The sequence below is a fragment of the Catharus ustulatus genome, chromosome 37, assembly GCF_009819885.2.
Source record: "Catharus ustulatus isolate bCatUst1 chromosome 37, bCatUst1.pri.v2, whole genome shotgun sequence".
NCBI lineage: Eukaryota > Metazoa > Chordata > Aves > Passeriformes > Turdidae > Catharus > Catharus ustulatus.
The window spans coordinates 965,494-981,588 of record NC_046257.1 but is presented as its reverse complement, the minus strand read 5'-3'; the positions used below and the strand labels follow the sequence as shown (position 1 = coordinate 981,588).

Here is a 16,095-nt window from a genome sequence, read left to right as displayed (position 1 = left end):
GGATCTTCCCTCAGCGCTACGCAAATTGCGTGAGGGCATGGCCGTCAGCATCTCGGCTCGTTCCGGTTCCTCCCAGTTCATCCCAGTAACTCCCAGTTCCCTCTGTCACCTCCCAGTGCCTTCCTAAGGCCTCCCAGGTTTTTCCCAGTTCAGCCCAGTTCGCTCCCAGTGCCTCGGAAAGGCCACGCTGGTGCCCTCAGCGCTACGCGAATTGCGTAATGGTATTGCCCTCAGAGGTACGGAATTTGCGTAAGAGATTCGCTTTGAACGACAGCGGCGCAGCGCTGAGGAAAAGGCGTACGGCCCTTCCCAGTTCCTCCCAGTGCTCCCAGTTAATCCCAGTTCCTTCCTAAGGTGCATCAGACTATTCCCAGTTCATCCCAGTTCTCTGTACGGGCGTCGCCAGCGCCCACTGAGCCACGTAAATTGCGTAAGGACATTGCCCTCATAGCTACGTAAATTGCGTAACGGCCTCGGCTTTGCGAAAGCGGCGCAGCGCTAAGGAAAAGGCGCACGGCTCTTCCCGGTTCATTCCCAGTTCATCCCAGTTCCTCCCAGTTCATCCCAGTTCCCTGAGCGGGCTCGGCCAGCGCCCAGTGCGCTACGAAAGCTGCGTAAAGGCCTCGCAACAGAATTACGCGAATTGCCCTCACAGTTACGCAAATTGCGTAAGAGCCTTGCCCTCACAGCTACACAGCTACGCGAATTGCGTAAGGGCCTTGCCCTCACAGCTACGCAAATTGCGTAGGGGCCTTGCCCACAGAGCTACGCAAATTGCGTGCGGCACTCCCCAGTCCATCCCAGTCCATCCCAGTTCCTCTCTGAGGCCTCCCAGCCCTCCCCCAGCTCCTCCCGGTAACGGGGGAGGGTCCCGGCGGTGCGGAGGGGTCCCGGTTCCCGGGGGGGTCCCGGCAAGGCCGCGGGCGGAGGCGCGGAAGGATCCGGGCGGTGCCGCGGCCCTCACGTGACTGACGTCATGTGACTGACGTCACCTCACGAGGAAGGTCACGTGGTGGGCGCGGGGAGTAAACACGGTGTCACGTGACCCGGAAGGGACGCGGCCGACGTGGAGCGGGCGGAACCATTGGGGGAGAGCGGGGGGGGGGGGGGGATCCCGGACCCGCCCAGTTCACCCCAGTCCCTCCCAGTTCATCCCAGTCCCTCCCAGTTCATCCCAGTCCCCAACCCCCAACGCTCCGGCTTTGGGAAAATCCAAACATTTATTGTCCCGCCCTCCCCCAAAAAAACCCGGGAAAGGGCAGCGGGAATTTGGGGTCACCCCAAAATTTGGGATCCTCCCCCCACTCCTCCCCAGGAATTGGGAATTCCCAAGGAAATTCGGGATTCCCCCCCAAGGAAATTCGGGATTCCCCCAAAATTCGGGAATTTGGGGTCTCGTCCCAAGGAATTTTGGGACCCCCCAGGAGTTTTGGGATCCCAAATTTCGGGAGTTTTGGGATCCCCGGATGTTGGGAGTTTTGGGATCCAGGATTTTGGGATCCCTGAATTTTGGGATCCCCAAATTTTAGGATCCCGGATTTTGGGAGTTTTGGGAGCCCCCAGGATTTTGGGATCCCGGATTTTGGGGATTTTGGGATCCCCGGATTTTGGGAGTTTTGGGATCCGGATTTTGGGAGTTTTGGGATCCCCGAAATTTGAGATCCCAGATTTTGAGAATTTTGGGATCCCAGATTTTGGGAGTTTTGGGATCCCGGAATTTTGGAAGTTTTGGGATCCCCCGGATTTTGGGAGTTTTGGGATCCCCCGGATTTTGGGAGTTTTGGGATCCTCGGATTTAGGGAGTTTTGAGACCCCCCAGGATTTTGGGATCCTGGATTTTGGGAGTTTTGGGATCCTGGATTTTGGGAATTTTGGGATCCACGAATTTTGGGAGTTTTGGGATCCCTGAATTTTGGGATCCCGGATTTGGGGAATTTTGGGATCCCCGAATTTCAGGAGTTTTGGGATCCCCCAGGATTTTGGGATCCCGGATTTTGGGAATTTTGGGATCCCCGGATTTTGGGAGTTTTGGGCTCCCGAATTTTGGAAATTTTGGGATCCCTGGATATTGGGAGTTTTGGGATCCCAAATTTTGGGAGTTTTGAGATCCTGGATTTTGGGAGTTTTGGGTTCCCAAATTTTGGGAATTTTGGGATCCCTGGATATTGGGAGTTTTGGGATCCCGGATTTTGGAAGTTTTGGGATCCCCGAATTTTGGGAATTTTGGGATCCCCGGATTTTGGGATGCCCGAATTTCGGGAATTTTGGGACCCCCGAATTTTCAGGAGTTCTCAGCCCGCCCGCCCCAGCAGCCCCAGCGGCACCAGCAGGGGGTTCAGGGGGGGCGGCAGCAGCGGGGCCGGGCCCGGGGGGGGGTCCCGGGGGGCGCTCGGGGGGGGGGTCCCGGGGGGCGCTCAGGGACCCCCAGACCCCCCGCAGGTGATGCTGCAGCGACCCCAGCGCTCCCAGTGCTCCCAGTTCCGCCGGCAGCGCTCCCAGTAAGGCCAGAACCACGGCGGACTCTGCGGGGAGAGAGGGGCAGGAGAGCCCAGTTTGGGACTGGGAATCCTTAAAATGGAACTGGGAACCCCTAAAATGGGTCAGGAGAGCCCAGTTTGGGACTGGGAAACCCTAAAATGGGTCAGGAGAGCCCAGTTTGGAACTGGGAACACCAAAAATGGAACTGGGAAACCCTAAAATGGGACTGGGAACCCCTAAAATGGGTCAGGAGAGCCCAGTTTGGGACTGGGAACACTAAAATGGGACTGGGAAACTCTAAAATGGGTCAGGAGAGCCCAGTTTGGGACTGGGAATCCTTAAAATGGGTCAGGAGAGCCCAGTTTGGGACTGGGAATCCCGAAAATTGAACTGGGAAACTCTCAAATGGGTCAGGAGAGCCCAGTTTGGGACTGGGAACCCCTAAAATGGAACTGGGAACCCCAAAAATGGGACTGGGAAGCCCTAAATTGCGACTGGGACCCCCCAGAATGAAACTGGGAACCCCAAATTGGGACTGGGACCCCCAAAATGGAACTGGGAACCCCAAAATGCACCCAGGATTCCCCAGTTTGGAACTGGGAACCCCAAAACTGGGACTGGGAACCCCAAAATTGGAACTGGGACCCCAAAATTTGGACTGGGAGACCCTAAATTGGGATTGGGACCCCCCAAAATGGAACTGGGAACCCCGAAATTGGGACTGGGAACCCCAAAATGCACCCAGGACTCCCCAGTTTGGGACTGGGAACCCCTAAATTGGGACTAGGATCCCCTAAAATTGGACTGGGAACCCCGAAATTGAGACTGGGAACCCCAAAATGGGACTGGGAACCCCAAAATGGGACTGGGAACCCAAAATTGGGACTGGGAACCCCTAAATTGGGACTGGGACCCCCAAAATGCACCCAGGACTCCCCAGTTTGGGACTGGGAACTCCTAAATGGGACTGGGAACCCCTAAAATGAGAGTGGGACCCCCAAAACTGGGACTGGGAACCCCAAAATTGGGACTGGGAACCCCAGAATTGGGACTGGGAACCCCTAAAAAGGGTTAGGAGATCCCAGTTTGGAACTGGGAACCCCAAAACTGGGACTGGGAACCCCAATATGGAACTGGGACCCCCAAATTTTACCCCTCCCCCATTTCCCTCCCCCAATGTTTTGGACCCTCCCCCCAATTTTCCCAAAATTTTCCTCCAATTTTCCCAAATTTTCCCCCCCATTCCCCCAAATTTTTGGGATTTTCCCCAGAATTTTTTGGATTTCCCCCCTGAATAGTTGAGAGCTTTTTCCCCCCCTCCTCCCCCAGAATTTTTGGGGACCCCCCCTCCCCAATTTTGGCTCCCCTCCCCCCTCACCTGCAGGGGGCAGGGGCTGCCCCTCCCCCCCCGCGCTGATCCGCGCCAGGAATTCGTAAATCCTCCCAAAATCCACCTGGAGACCCCCGGGGTTTGGGGGGGACCCCGAATTTGGGGAGGGGGTCTCCCCTTCCCTGGGGGGCCCCGAATTTGGGGAGGGGGTCCCCAACTCCTGGGGGGGTCTGGAGAGCTCCAGGCTCAGGGGCTCCGTGGCCGCCACCGTCAGCACCTGGGGGGGAATTTTGGATTTTTTTGGGGATTTTTTGGGGGGGTTCAGCCCCAAATTTGGGGTGGGGGGGTTTGGGGGGGCTCCCCCCGAACCCCAAAATGGGATCAGGGACCCCTGACCTGGGAGAAGGCGGCGCTGGGGGGACCCTCCAGGACCCCTCCCCCGAGGGTCTCGGTCAGGTCCTGCCACACCTGGGGGGGAAAATTGATAAAGGAACCCAAAAATCAGATAAGGGACCCCAAAAATGGATAAGGGAACCTAAAATTGGATCAGGGAACCCAAAATTGGGATCAGGGACCCCAAAAATTGGATCAGGGACCCCAAAAATGGATCAGGGAACCCAAAAATTGGATCAGGGAACCCAAAATCGGGTCAAGAAACCCAAAAATGGGATAAGGGACCCCAAAATTGGTTCAGGGACCCCAAAAATGGGATCAGGGACCCCAAAATTGGATCAGGGAACCCAAAAATGGATCAGGGACCCCAAAAATGGATCAGGGAACCCAAAATCAGCCCTGGGACCCCAAAAATCACCCCTGAAACCCAAAAATTGTCCCAAGGAACCCCCAAAATCATCCCTAGGACACCCAAAATCAGCCCCAAGACCCCCAAATTCATCCCAGGAACCCCCAAATTCATCCCTAGGACACCCAAAATCAGCCCCAAGACCCCCAAATTCATCCCAGGAACCCCCAAAATCACCCCTGGCACCCCAAAATAAGGTCAGGAACCCCAAAATCAGCCCCTAGTAAACAAAAAAAAACCCCAAATTCATCCCAGGAACCCCAAAATCATCCCTGGAATCCCAAATTTGGCTCAAGAACCCCAAAACAAAGTCGGGAACCCCAAAATCAGCCCCCAGTAAACAAAAAAAAAAACCCAAATTCATCCCAGGAACCCCAAAATCATCCCTGGGACCCCAAATTTGGCTCAAGGACCCCAAAACACAGTCAGGAACCCCAAAATCAGCCCCCAGTAAACAAAAAAAAACCCCAAATTCATCCCAGGAACCCCAAAAATCCCCTTGGAAACACCAAAATCAACAACAGAACCCCAACATTTATTTGGGATTCCCCCCCAATCAACCCCTGGAACCCCAAATTTTGGTTTGGAACCCCCAGAAATTCTTTTGGGATGCCCAAAATGATCCAAATTCCCCCCCAAAATTCCCCCAATTTCCCAAAATCCCGGATGGAGGAGCTGAGGAATTCCAGAAAATTCCCGAATTCCAAGCTCAGGATGGCTCAGAATCCCCCCAGGACCCCCGAAATTCCCCCCAAATTCCCCCCAGACCTGGATGGGGGCGCGGATCTGGCGCTGGAGCCGCAGAAAGTTCCGGAATTTCGAGGTCAGGGCCTCGCGAGCGGCGCGGCCCCGCAGCCGAACCAGCAGCGCCCGGATCTGCCAAAATCGGGGAAAATTCGGGAATTTGGGGGGTCCCCAAAATCCAGGGGGGGCAGGACAGGGGTGGGGAGCTCAGAGTTTGGGGATGGTCCCAGAAATCCGGAAAATATTTGGGAATTCAGCCCAAAATCCCCCTGAGGAGCCCAAAAGTTCCCTCAAAATTCCCTCCCAGGAGCCCAAAAATTCCCTCAAAATTCCCACCCAGGAGCCCAAAAATTCCCTCAAAATTCCCCTGAGGAGCCCAAAAGTTCCCTCAAAATTCCCTCCCAGGAGCCCAAAAATTCCCTCAAAATTCCCCTGAGGAGCCCAAAATTTTGGGGAGTCCCAAAATCCTCCCCTGAGGACTCCAGGAAACCCCAAAATCCCCTCAGGGGGGTCCTGGGTGGGGATTTTGGGGTCTCTGAGGGGAAAATTTTGGAATCTTGGAGAGGGAAATTTGGAGATTCCTGAGGATAATTTGGGGGTCTCTGAGGAGAAGATTTTGGAATTTCTGAGGGGGAATTTTGGGATCCTTTAGGTGGAAATTTAGGGGTCTGTGAGGGGGGAATTTGGGGGTCGTTGAGGAAAAAATTTTGGAATCTCTGAGAGGGGGATTTGGAGATTCCTGAGCATAATTTGTGGATCTCTGAGGGGGGAATCTGGGATCTCTGGGGAGAAGAATTTGCAATTTCTGAGGGGAAATTTAGGAGTCTCTAAGAAGGAAATTTGGGGATCTCTGAGGGGAAAATTTTGGAATCTCTGAGAGGGGAATTTGGAGATTCCTGAGGATAATTTGGGGATCTCTGATGGGGGAATCTGGGGTCTGTGAAAAGAAGGTTTTGCAATTTCTGAGGGGAAATTTAGGGGTCTCTAAGAAGGAAATTTGGGGATCTCTGAAGGGGAAATTTAGGGGTCTCTGAGGGGGAAATTTAGGGGTCTCTGAGGAGGAATTGGGGGTCTCTAAGGGGGGAATTTGGGGCTCTCTGAGGGGGAAATTTAGGGGTCTCTGTCGGGGGAATTTAGGGGTCTTTAATGAGAGAATTGGGGGTCTCTGAGGGGGCGATTTTGCGGATCCCCACAAGCTCCCGGACCCTTGCAGGAGCTCCGAGGGTCCCTCCGGGCCTCCCCCCCGCCCTCCCCACCTCGGCCTCGCTCCTGCGGGGCAGCTGCTCCCTCAGCGCCGCCGGCAGCCGCTGCTCCGAGAGGCCGCGCTCAGCCTGGGCCCGCAGCGCCGCCAGCAGCGCCCGCTTCTCCCGCTGCCCCCAGGCCCCGCGCTGCGGCCGCTCGGGGCTCGGCGGCACCGCCGCGAAACGCGACGGGACAAAGCGGCGCCGCAACGGCGGCTTCATGGCGGCGGCGGCTTCTTCCCCCTCACGGTGCAGACATGGCGGCGGAAACTTCCCCCTCACGGCGCCAACATGGCGGCCGCGGCGGCGGAAACCTTCCCCTCACGGCGCCAACATGGCGGCGGAAAGTTTCCCCTCACGGCGCCAACATGGCGGCCGCGTCTTGTTGGCGCGCTTTTTGTGACGTCACGGTGCGCGACGCGCCGGAAGCGGAAATAGCGCGGTGCCGGAAGCGGAAGTGTCGCAGTGCCGGAAGCGGAATAATCACGGTGCCGGAAGCACGTGGCACCCCCTGGCGGCGCGGAGGACCAGGCGCGCTTTGCGTTTGGGGAGGGGGCGATGTTTATTGGGGGGAATTCCCCGAAATTTGGGGTTTTTTTTGGGGGGTCACAGGGGGGTCTCGGGGGTTTTCTCGTCGTCGGGGGGGCAGTCGATGAAATCGGCCAACATGGAGGTGGTCTCGTCCTGCTCCTGGTGGGGAGGGGGGGTTTAAAAAGTGAGACCCCTCCTCAAAAACGGGACCCAAAATCCCACCCAGGACCCCCAAAACTCCCCAAAATTCACACCCAGGACCCCCCAAAACCCAAAATTTCCCCCAAATCCCCCCCAGGATTCCCCCAATCCCCTCCCCTCCCCCCTCACCTCCTCCTTTTCCGGGGGGTTCTCGGGGGGCTCCTCCTGCAGCGGTGGGGGAGGGGCGGGGGGGGAGGGGTCGGGGCTGGGCCCGGCCTTGGGTGGGGGAGGGGTCGGGGTCGGTGGGGGAGGGGATTTGGGGGCGGCCTCGAGCTCGGGGGGAGGGGCGGGGGGAACCTCGGGGTGGGGGAGGGGCTGCGGGGGGCTGGGGTTGGGGGGGAGGGGCGGGGTGGGGGAGGGGCGGCTCTTCCTCCTCTCCTTCCTCCTCCTCCTCCTCGCGGGGGTGGGGGAGGGGCTCGGGGGGAACCTCCGGAAGGGGTGGGGGAGGGGCGGGAGGGGGCGTTTCCTCCACCTCCATCAGCAGCAGCGCCCCTCCCCCACCCCCCTCGGCCGGCCCCTCCCCCTCTCCTTCCTCCTCCTCCTCTTCCTCCTCCTCGGACAGCCCCTCCCCCTCCTCCTCCTCCTCGAACTCCTCCTCCTCCTCCTCGAACTCTTCCTCCTCCTCCTCCTCCTCCTCCTCGAACTCCTCCTCTTCCTCCTCCTCCTCCTCCTCGAAGAACTCTTCCTCCTCCTCCTCCTCCTCCTCCTCTTCCTCCCCGAACTCCTCCTCCTCCTCCTCCTCCTCGCTGCTGTTGATGTTGATCACCGCCGGCCCCTCCCCCACCCCGTCCTGCCCCTCCCCCATCGCGGCCTGGGGGCTGCTCCCCGCCCCTCCCCCCTCAGCCCCTCCCCCACCCCCCTCCTGCCCCTCCCCCCCCTCCCCCTCCTGGGGGGGCTCGGGGGCCGCGGGGGGGGTGGGGGGAGCCGGGGGGGGAGGGGGAGGTGGGGGAGGGGGCAGCGGTGGGGGAGGGGCGCTGATTCCCCCCCCCGGTGTTTTCTCCAGCGGGACGGGGGGTGGGGGAGGGGGAGGCAGCGCTGCTGGTGGGGGGGGTGGTGGGGGAGGGGCGGGGTGGGGGAGGGGCGGCTTTTTGGGCACGATCACCACGGAATCGTCCGAGTCGCTCTCGAGCGAGATCTCCACGTCCGACGCCTCCTCCTTGTCGTAGTGAACGAACACGGGGCGCCGGGGCCGCGCCCCTCCCCCACCCGGGACCCCCACCCCCCCAGGGACCCCCCCCAAATCCCCCCCGGGTGGGGGAGGGGCGGCACCGCACACCGAGGGCGGGGGAGGGGCGGGCTCGGGGTTGGGAGGGGGGAGGGGCCGCAGGGAAGGGTCCGGGGGTGGGGGAGGGGCGGGGGGTGGGGGAGGGGAGCCCAGGGGGGGCACCCAGGGTCGGGCCAGCGCGTTGGCGACCACCAGGAACTCGGAGCAGAGAGAGGAGACCTGGGGGGGGAGAGAGAGATAAATGGGGAGGGGGTTAGGGGGGGATTTGGGGGGAGTTTGGGGGGGTCCTGAGAGGAGTTTTGAGGGAATTTGGGGGTCCTGAGAAAGATTTGGGGGAAATTTGGGGGGTCCTGAGAGGAGTTTGGAGGTTCCTAGGTAGGACTTAGGGGGTCCTTGGGGGAGTTTGGGGGGTCCTGAGAGGAAATTGGGGAAATTTGAGGGGAATTTGGGGGGTCCTAGAGGAAATTTGGGGGGGTTAGGGGGGTCCTGGGGGGAATTTGGGGGGTCCTGAGAAAAGTTTGGGGGTCTTGAGAGGAGTTTAGGGGTCTCTAGGGGGGGATTTGGGGGGTCTTGAGGGGGATTTGGGGGAATTTGGGGGGTCCTGAGAGGAGTTTGGGGGGATTTGAGGGGAATTTGGGGGGGATTGGGGGGTCGTAGAGAAAATTTGGGGGGGTCAGGGGGGTCCTGAGGGGAATTTGGGGGTCCTGAAGGGGATTTGGGGGGGATTTGAGGCAATTTGGGGGGTCCTGTGAGAAGTTTGGGGGTCTTGAGAGGAGTTCAGGAGTCTCTAGGGGGGGATTTGGGGATCTTGAAGGGGATTTGGGGGAATTGAGGGGGAGTTTGGGGGTCCTGGGGGGATTTAGGGGGGTCCTGAGAGGAATTTGGGGAGAATTTAAGGGGTCCTGAGTGGAGTTTTGGGGGTCCTGGGGGGATTTAGGGGGAATTTGGGGGGTCCTGGGGGAAATTTGGGGGACTTTGGGGGGGGTCTTAGGGGGTCCTGAGAGGGAATTGGGAGAGTTTGGGGGGTCCTGGGGGGATTTAGGGGGGTCCTGGGGGGGATTTGGGGGGATTTGGGGAGTCCTGGAGGGGTCTATGGGGAATTGCGGGGGAGTTTGGGGGTCCTGGGGGGATTTGAGGGGAATTTGGGGGGTCCTGGGGGCAACTGGGGGGTCCTGGGGGTCCTGAGAAAAGTTTGGGGGCAATTGGGGGAATTTGGGGGGTCCTGAGAAGGAATTGGGGGGGTCCTGGGGGGGATTTCAGGGGGTTTGGGGGGTCCTGAGAGGGATTTGAGCGAATTTGGGGGGTCCTGAGGGGGTCTATGAGGAATTGAGGGGGAGTTTGGGGGTCCTGAGGGGAAATTGGGGGAGTTTGGGGGGTCCTGAGCAAAGTTTCGGGGCAATTGGGGGGAATTTGGGGGTCCTGGGGAAATTTGAGGGGAATTTGGGGGGTCCTGAAAGGAGTTTGGGGGTCCTGAAGGAGATTTAGGGGAGTTTGGGGGGTCCTGGGGGGATTTGAGGGAATTTGGGGGGTCCTGGGGGAAATTTGGAGGGTCCTGAGGGGAAATTGGGGGAATTTGGGGGGTCCTGAGAAAAGTTTGGGGGTCTTGAGAGGAGTTTAGGGGTCTCTAGGGGGGGATTTGGGGGGTCCTGGAGGAATTTCGGGGCTGTTTATCCCTGGGATTTTCGAGATAATTTGGGGAGATTTTTCAGGGTTGGTTTTTTTGGGGTAACTCAGGGATAACTCAGTGATAATTTAGAATATTCCTATGGGGATTTTTTCAGATAACTCAGGGATATTTTTGGATATTTCCATGGGGTTTTCAGGGATATTTTTGGGATATTTTTTGGGGTAACTCAGGGATAATTTAGGATATTTCCATGGGGTTTTTTGGATATTTTTGGCTATTTTGGAGTCTCACCTGCACATCAGGGTCCCTCTGTCCCTGTGTGAATGCCCTGATGGCACAGCTGGGGGGGGGATTTTTGGGATATTTTATGGGGTAACTCAGGGATATTTTAGGATATTTCAGGAATATTTTTGGGGGTAACTCAGGGATACTTCAGGGATAATTTAGGATATTTCAGGGATATTTTAGGATATTTTTATGGGGATTTTTTCAGATAACTCAGTGATAATTTAGGATAATTTAGAATATTTCTATGGGTTTTTTTTGGGGTAACTCAGGGATAATTTGGGATATCTCTATGGGGATTTTTTCAGATAACTCAGGGATATTTTTGGATATCTCTATGGGGTTTTTTGGATATTTTAGGATATTTTGGTGTCTCACCTGCACATCAGGGTCCCTCTGTCCCTGCACAAAAGCCCTGATGGCACAGCTGGGGGAGGGGCTGGGAGGGGATTTTTGGGGGGATTTTTGGGATGATAATTTGGGATAACTCAGGGATAATTTGGGATATTTCAGTGATAATTTAGGATATTTCAGGTAAAATTTAGGATATTTTTATGGGGTTTTCAGGGATTTTTTTGGGGTAACTCAGGGATACTTTAGGATATTTCAGGGATATTTTTTGGGATATTTCAGTGATAATTTAGGATATTTCCATGGGGATTTTTTGGGATAACTCAGGGATAATTTGGGATAACTCAGTGATAATTTAGGATTTTTCCATGGGGTTTTTTGGCTATTTTTGTGTCTCACCTGCACATCAGGGTCCCTCTGCCCCTGAGTGAATGCCCTGATGGCACAGCTGAGGGGGGGGATTTTTGGGATATTTTTTGGGATAATTTGGGATATCTCTATGGGGATTTTTTCGGATAACTCAGGGATAATTTAGGATAATTTAAAGATAATTTTGGTGTCTCACCTGCACATCAGGGTCCCTCTGTCCCTGTGTGAATGCCCTGATGGCACAGCTGAGGGAGGGATTTTTGGGGATAACTCAGTGATAATTTAGGATAACTCTATGGGGTTTTTTGGATAATTTAGGATAATTTAAAGATAATTTTGGTGTCTCACCTGCACATCAGGGTCCCTCTGCCCCTGCACAAAAGCCCTGATGGCACAGCTGGGGGGGGGGGATTTTTGGGATGATAATTTGGGACATTTTTTGGGATAACTCAGTGATAATTTGGGATATTTTTATGGGGATTTTTTGAGTAACTCAGGTATAATTTGGGATAACTCAGAGATAATTTAGGATAATTTAGAATATTTCTATGGGTTTTTTTTCGGATAACTCAGGGATAATTTAGGATATTTCAGGGATAATTTACAATATTTCCATGAGATTTTTTGGGATAACTCAGGGATATTTTGGGATAACTCAGTGATACTTTAGGATATTTCAGGAATATTTTTTGGGATATTTCAGGTATAATTTAGAATATTTCCATGGGGTTTTTTGGGGCTAACTCAGGGATAATTTGGGATATTTCTATGGGGTTTTCAGGGATATTTTTGGGATATTTTTTGGAATATTTTAGAGATAATTTAAGATATTTCCATGGGGTTTTTTTGGGATAACTCAGGGATAATTTAGGATATTTCTATGGGATTTTTTTTTATATTTTGGTGTCTCACCTGCACATCAGGGTCCCTCTGTCCCTGCACAAAGGCCCTGATGGCACAGCTGGGGGGAGGGGATTTTTGGGATGATAATTTGGGATATTTTTTTGGGATAACTCAGGAATATTTCAGTGATAATTTAGGATATTTTTATGGGGTTTTTTGGCTAATTTAGGATATTTTTGTGTCTCACCTGCACATCAGGGTCCCTCTGCCCCTGTGTGAAGGCCCTGATGGCACAGCTGGGGGAGGGGATTTTTGGGGATATTTCAGTGATAATTTAGAATATTTCCATGGGGTGTTTTTGGGATAACTCAGGGATAATTTACGATATTTCCATGGGGTTTTTTTTATATTTTAGGATATTTTTGGTGTCTCACCTGCACGTCAGGGTCCCTCTGCCCCTGTGTGAAGGCCCTGATGGCACAGCTGAGGGGAGGGGATTTTTGGGGGTAACTCAGTGATAATTTAGGATATTTCCATGGGGTGTTTTTGGGATAACTCAGGGATAATTTACGATATTTCCATGGGGTTTTTTTTGTATTTTAGGATATTTTGGTGTCTCACCTGCACGTCAGGGTCCCTCTGCCCCTGTGTGAAGGCCCTGATGGCACAGCTGAGGGGGGGGGCCGCCCCAGGGGGGGTCCCCAGCAGCAGGGCCTGCAGGACCCCGTAGAGCCCCCCCCGGCACCTCCCGCTCCCGAACGGGGACCCCAAAAACTCGGGGGGCAGCGGGGGGAGGGGCAGGCGCAGCGCCAGCGGCAGCAGCAGCTCCTGCACGTGCTGGGGGAGGGGAGGAGGGGGGAAATTTGGGGATGTGGGGGGAGAAATGGGGAAAAATGGGGAAAAAATGGGGGAAAATGGGGGGGAAATGGGGAAAAAATGGGAATTTGGGGGGAAAAATGGGGGAGAAATGGGAATTTTGGAGGAAAAATGTGGTGAAATTGGGGAATTTGGGGGAGAAATGGGGGAATTTGGGGGGAAAATGGGGGGGAATAGGGACAAATAGGGGAAAAAATTGGGAATTTGGGGAAATTTGGGGGAGAAATGGAAAAAAATGGGGGAGAAATGGGGAGAAAAGGGGAAATTTGGGGAGAAATGGGAAGTTTGGGGGAGAAATGGGAAAAATGGGGAAATTTGGGGTGAAAAATGGGGGAAATTGGGAAAAATGTGGAAAAAATGGGGAATTTGGGGGGAGAAATGGGGAATTTGGGGGGGAAATTGGGGAAAAAGTGGGAATTTGGGGGGAGAAATGGGGGAAAATGGGGAAAAAATGGGAATTTGGGGGGAAAAATGTGGAAAAAATGGGATTTTTGGGGTGAGAAATGGGGAAAAACGGGGGAGAAATGGGGAAATTTGGGGGGAAAAATGGGGGAAGGGGGAAAATGGGGAAAAAATGGGGAAAAAATGGGAATTTTGGGGGAGAAATGGGGAAAAAATGGGGGAAAATGGGGAATTTTGGGGAGAAATTGGGGAATTTGGGGTGAGAAATGGGAAATTTGGGGGGAAATGGGGAAATTTGGGGGAGAAATGAGAAAAAATGGGGAAAATTGAGGAATTTGGGGGGAGAAATGGAGAATTTGGGGAGAAAAATGGGGGGAAATGGAGAAAAATTGGGAATTTGGGGTGAAATGGGGAGAAATTGGGGATTTGGGGTGAGAAATGGGGGAGAAATTGAGAAAATTGGGGAGAAATGGGGGGGAAATGGGGAAATTTGGGGGAGAAATTGGGAAAAATGGGGAATTTGGGGTGGAAAATGGAAAAAATGGGGGAGAAAAGAGGAAATTTGGGGGAGAAATTGGGAATTTGAGGTGAGAAATGGGGGAACATGGGGGGAAATGTGGAAAAAATGGGGAATTTGGGGGAGAAATGGGGAAAAATGGGGGGAAATTGGGGGAGAAATGGGAATTTGGGGGAGAAATGGGGAGAAATTGGGGGAGAAATGGAGGGAAAATGGGTAAAAATGGGGGAAAAGGGGGAGAAATGGGGAAAAAAAGGAAATTGGGGGTGAGAAATAAAAAAATTCTCCCCGAATCCATCCCCAAAATCCCGTTCAGAACCCAAATCCCTCCCCAAAATGTCCCAAAATCTCCCCAAAATCCTCTCTGGACCCCCCAAAATCCCCAAATTTCCTTCTTAACCCCCCCAAATCCTCCTGGACCCAAAATTCTCCCAAAATCCACCCCAAAAATCCCCTCAAAACTCCTTGAGACCCCCCAAAATCCCCCAAAAATCCTCTTTGGACCCCCCCAAAATCTCAAAATTTCCCCCAAAATCTCCTCTGGACCCCCCCAGAATTCCCCCAGACCCCCCAAAATCTCCCCAAAATTCCCCCAAATTTCCCCCCAAATCCCCCAGACCCAAATTCCCCCCCTCACCCTGTGAGTCTCCTCCTTGATCAGGGGCCCCCCGGTCAGGAGGATCCTGCGCAGAGCTGGGACAGAAAAAACAAAATTTGGGGTTTTTGGGGCGATTTTGGGGTTAATTTGGGATATTTTGGGGCAGTTTTTGGTTCAATACCTGATAAAGCAGCAGCACAGGTGTCACTGTTTGCTGTGGGTTTGGGGTGATTTTGGGGTTTTTTGGGCTGATTTTTGGGCTGGTTTTGGGGTGATTTTGGAGCTGTTTTGGGGCAGTTTTTGGGTTAATTTTAGGATATTTTTTGGCTGTTTTTGGTGTCCTTACCTGATAAAGCAGCAGCACAGGTGTCTCTGTTGGCTGTGGGTTTGGGGTTTTTTGGGGTTTTTAGGGGTGATTTTTGGGGCAGTTTTTGGGGTGATTTTTGGGGCAGTTTTTGGGGATATTTTGGGGCAGTTTTTGGGTTAATTTTTGGATATTTTTTGGCTGTTTTTGGTGTCCTTACCTGCCAGGGCAGCAGCACAGGTGTCACTGTTTGCTGTGGGTTTGGGGCTGGGTTGGGGCTGTTTTTAGGGTAATTTTAGGATATTTTGGGGCAGGTTTTGGGGTTCTCACCTCCCAAAGCAGCAGCACAGGTGTCACTGTTTGCTGTGGGGTTGGGCTGATTTTTGGGGTTTTTGGGGTGATTTTTGGGGCAGTTTTTGGGTTAATTTTAGGATATTTTTGGTGTCCTTACCTGCCAGAGCAGCAGCACAGGTGTCACTGTTTGCTGTGGGTTTGGGGTGATTTTTGGGGATTTTTTGGGGTGATTTTTGGGGCAGTTTTTGGGGTGATTTTGGAGCTATTTTGGGGCAGTTTTTGGGTTAATTTTGGGGTGATTTTGGGGTCCTTACCTCCCAAAGCAGCAGCACAAGTGTCACTGTTTGCTGTGGGTTTGGGGTGATTTTTTGGGTTTTTTGGGGTGATTTTTAGGGCAGTTTTTGGGATGATTTTTGGGTTAATGTTGGGATATTTTAGGGCAGTTTTTAGGATATTTTTGGGTATTTTTGGGGTCCTTACCTCCCAAAGCAGCAGCACAGGTGTCACTGTTGGCTGTGGGTTTGGGGTGATTTTTGGGGCAGTTTTTGGGTTAATTTTAGGATATTTTTGGGGTGATTTTGGGGTTCTCACCTCCCAAAGCAGCAGCACAGGTGTCACTGTTGGCTGTGGGTTTGGGGTGATTTTTGGATTTTTTGGGCTGATTTTTGGGGCAGTTTTTGGGTTAATTTTAGGATAATTTGGGATATTTTTGGTGTCCACACCTGCCAGAGCAGCAGCACAGGTGTCACTGTTTGCTGTGGGTTTGGGGTGATTTTTGGGCAGTTTTTGGTGTAAATTTAGGGTATTTTAGGGGTGATTTTGGGGTCCTTACCTCCCAGGGCAGCAGCACAGGTGTCACTGTTGGCTGTGGGTTTGGGGTTTTTTGGGGTGATTTTTTGGGCAGTTTTTGGGGTGATTTTGGAGCTGTTTTGGGGCAGTTTTTGGGTTAATTTTGGGGTGATTTTGGTGTCCTTACCTCCCAAAGCAGCAGCACAGGTGTCACTGTTGGCTGTGCGTTTGGGGTGATTTTGGGGTTTTTAGGGGTGATTTTTGGGGCAGTTTTTGGGGTGATTTTTG

The 16,095-nt window shown here is 53.7% G+C and overlaps 2 protein-coding genes and 1 long non-coding RNA gene across 3 annotated transcripts in view; all 3 read right to left on the bottom strand.

Moving 5' to 3' along the window:
• Positions 1-2,256: 2,256 nt before the first annotated feature.
• SNAPC2 (small nuclear RNA activating complex polypeptide 2) lies at positions 2,257-7,000 on the bottom strand. Its single transcript, XM_033084312.2, has 6 exons — positions 6,611-7,000; positions 5,379-5,486; positions 4,205-4,276; positions 3,857-4,085; positions 2,414-2,522; positions 2,257-2,367 (listed from the first exon to the last, which is right to left on the bottom strand). The coding sequence occupies exons 1-6, from the start codon at positions 6,815-6,817 to the stop codon at positions 2,292-2,294; spliced, it is 801 nt and encodes a 266-aa protein (XP_032940203.1). The 5' UTR covers positions 6,818-7,000; the 3' UTR covers positions 2,257-2,291.
• Positions 7,001-7,086: 86 nt separating this feature from the next.
• Positions 7,087-16,095, bottom strand: part of PELP1 (proline, glutamate and leucine rich protein 1) — a 32,198-nt gene continuing 23,189 nt past the window's right edge. The window contains exons 14-19 of the mRNA XM_033084260.2: positions 14,442-14,515; positions 12,649-12,858; positions 8,604-8,771; positions 8,337-8,555; positions 7,457-7,624; positions 7,087-7,285 (exon numbers count right to left, since the gene is read on the bottom strand). Of these exons, the coding sequence (XP_032940151.1) occupies positions 7,202-7,285; positions 7,457-7,624; positions 8,337-8,555; positions 8,604-8,771; positions 12,649-12,858; positions 14,442-14,515 (923 nt within the window). The 3' untranslated portion in view covers positions 7,087-7,201. The remainder of the gene's footprint in view (positions 7,286-7,456; positions 7,625-8,336; positions 8,556-8,603; positions 8,772-12,648; positions 12,859-14,441; positions 14,516-16,095) is intronic.
• Positions 11,184-11,569, bottom strand: LOC117009943. Its single transcript, XR_004420564.1, has 2 exons — positions 11,381-11,569; positions 11,184-11,214 (listed from the first exon to the last, which is right to left on the bottom strand). It is a non-coding gene; the product is annotated as an uncharacterized LOC117009943 (long non-coding RNA).

Excerpts from the sequence above, each read along its gene's own strand:
- SNAPC2 (XM_033084312.2), bottom strand. The coding sequence starts at position 6,817 with ATGAAGCCGCCGTTGCGGCGCCGCTTTGTCCCGTCGCGTTTCGCGGCG. Across the intron at positions 5,487-6,610 it reads CCCGCAGGAGCGAGGCCGAG|ATCCGGGCGCTGCTGGTTCG; the intron begins GTGGGGAGGGCG and ends CGATTTTGGCAG. Across the intron at positions 4,277-5,378 it reads AGATCCGCGCCCCCATCCAG|GTGTGGCAGGACCTGACCGA; the intron begins GTCTGGGGGGAA and ends TTTCCCCCCCAG.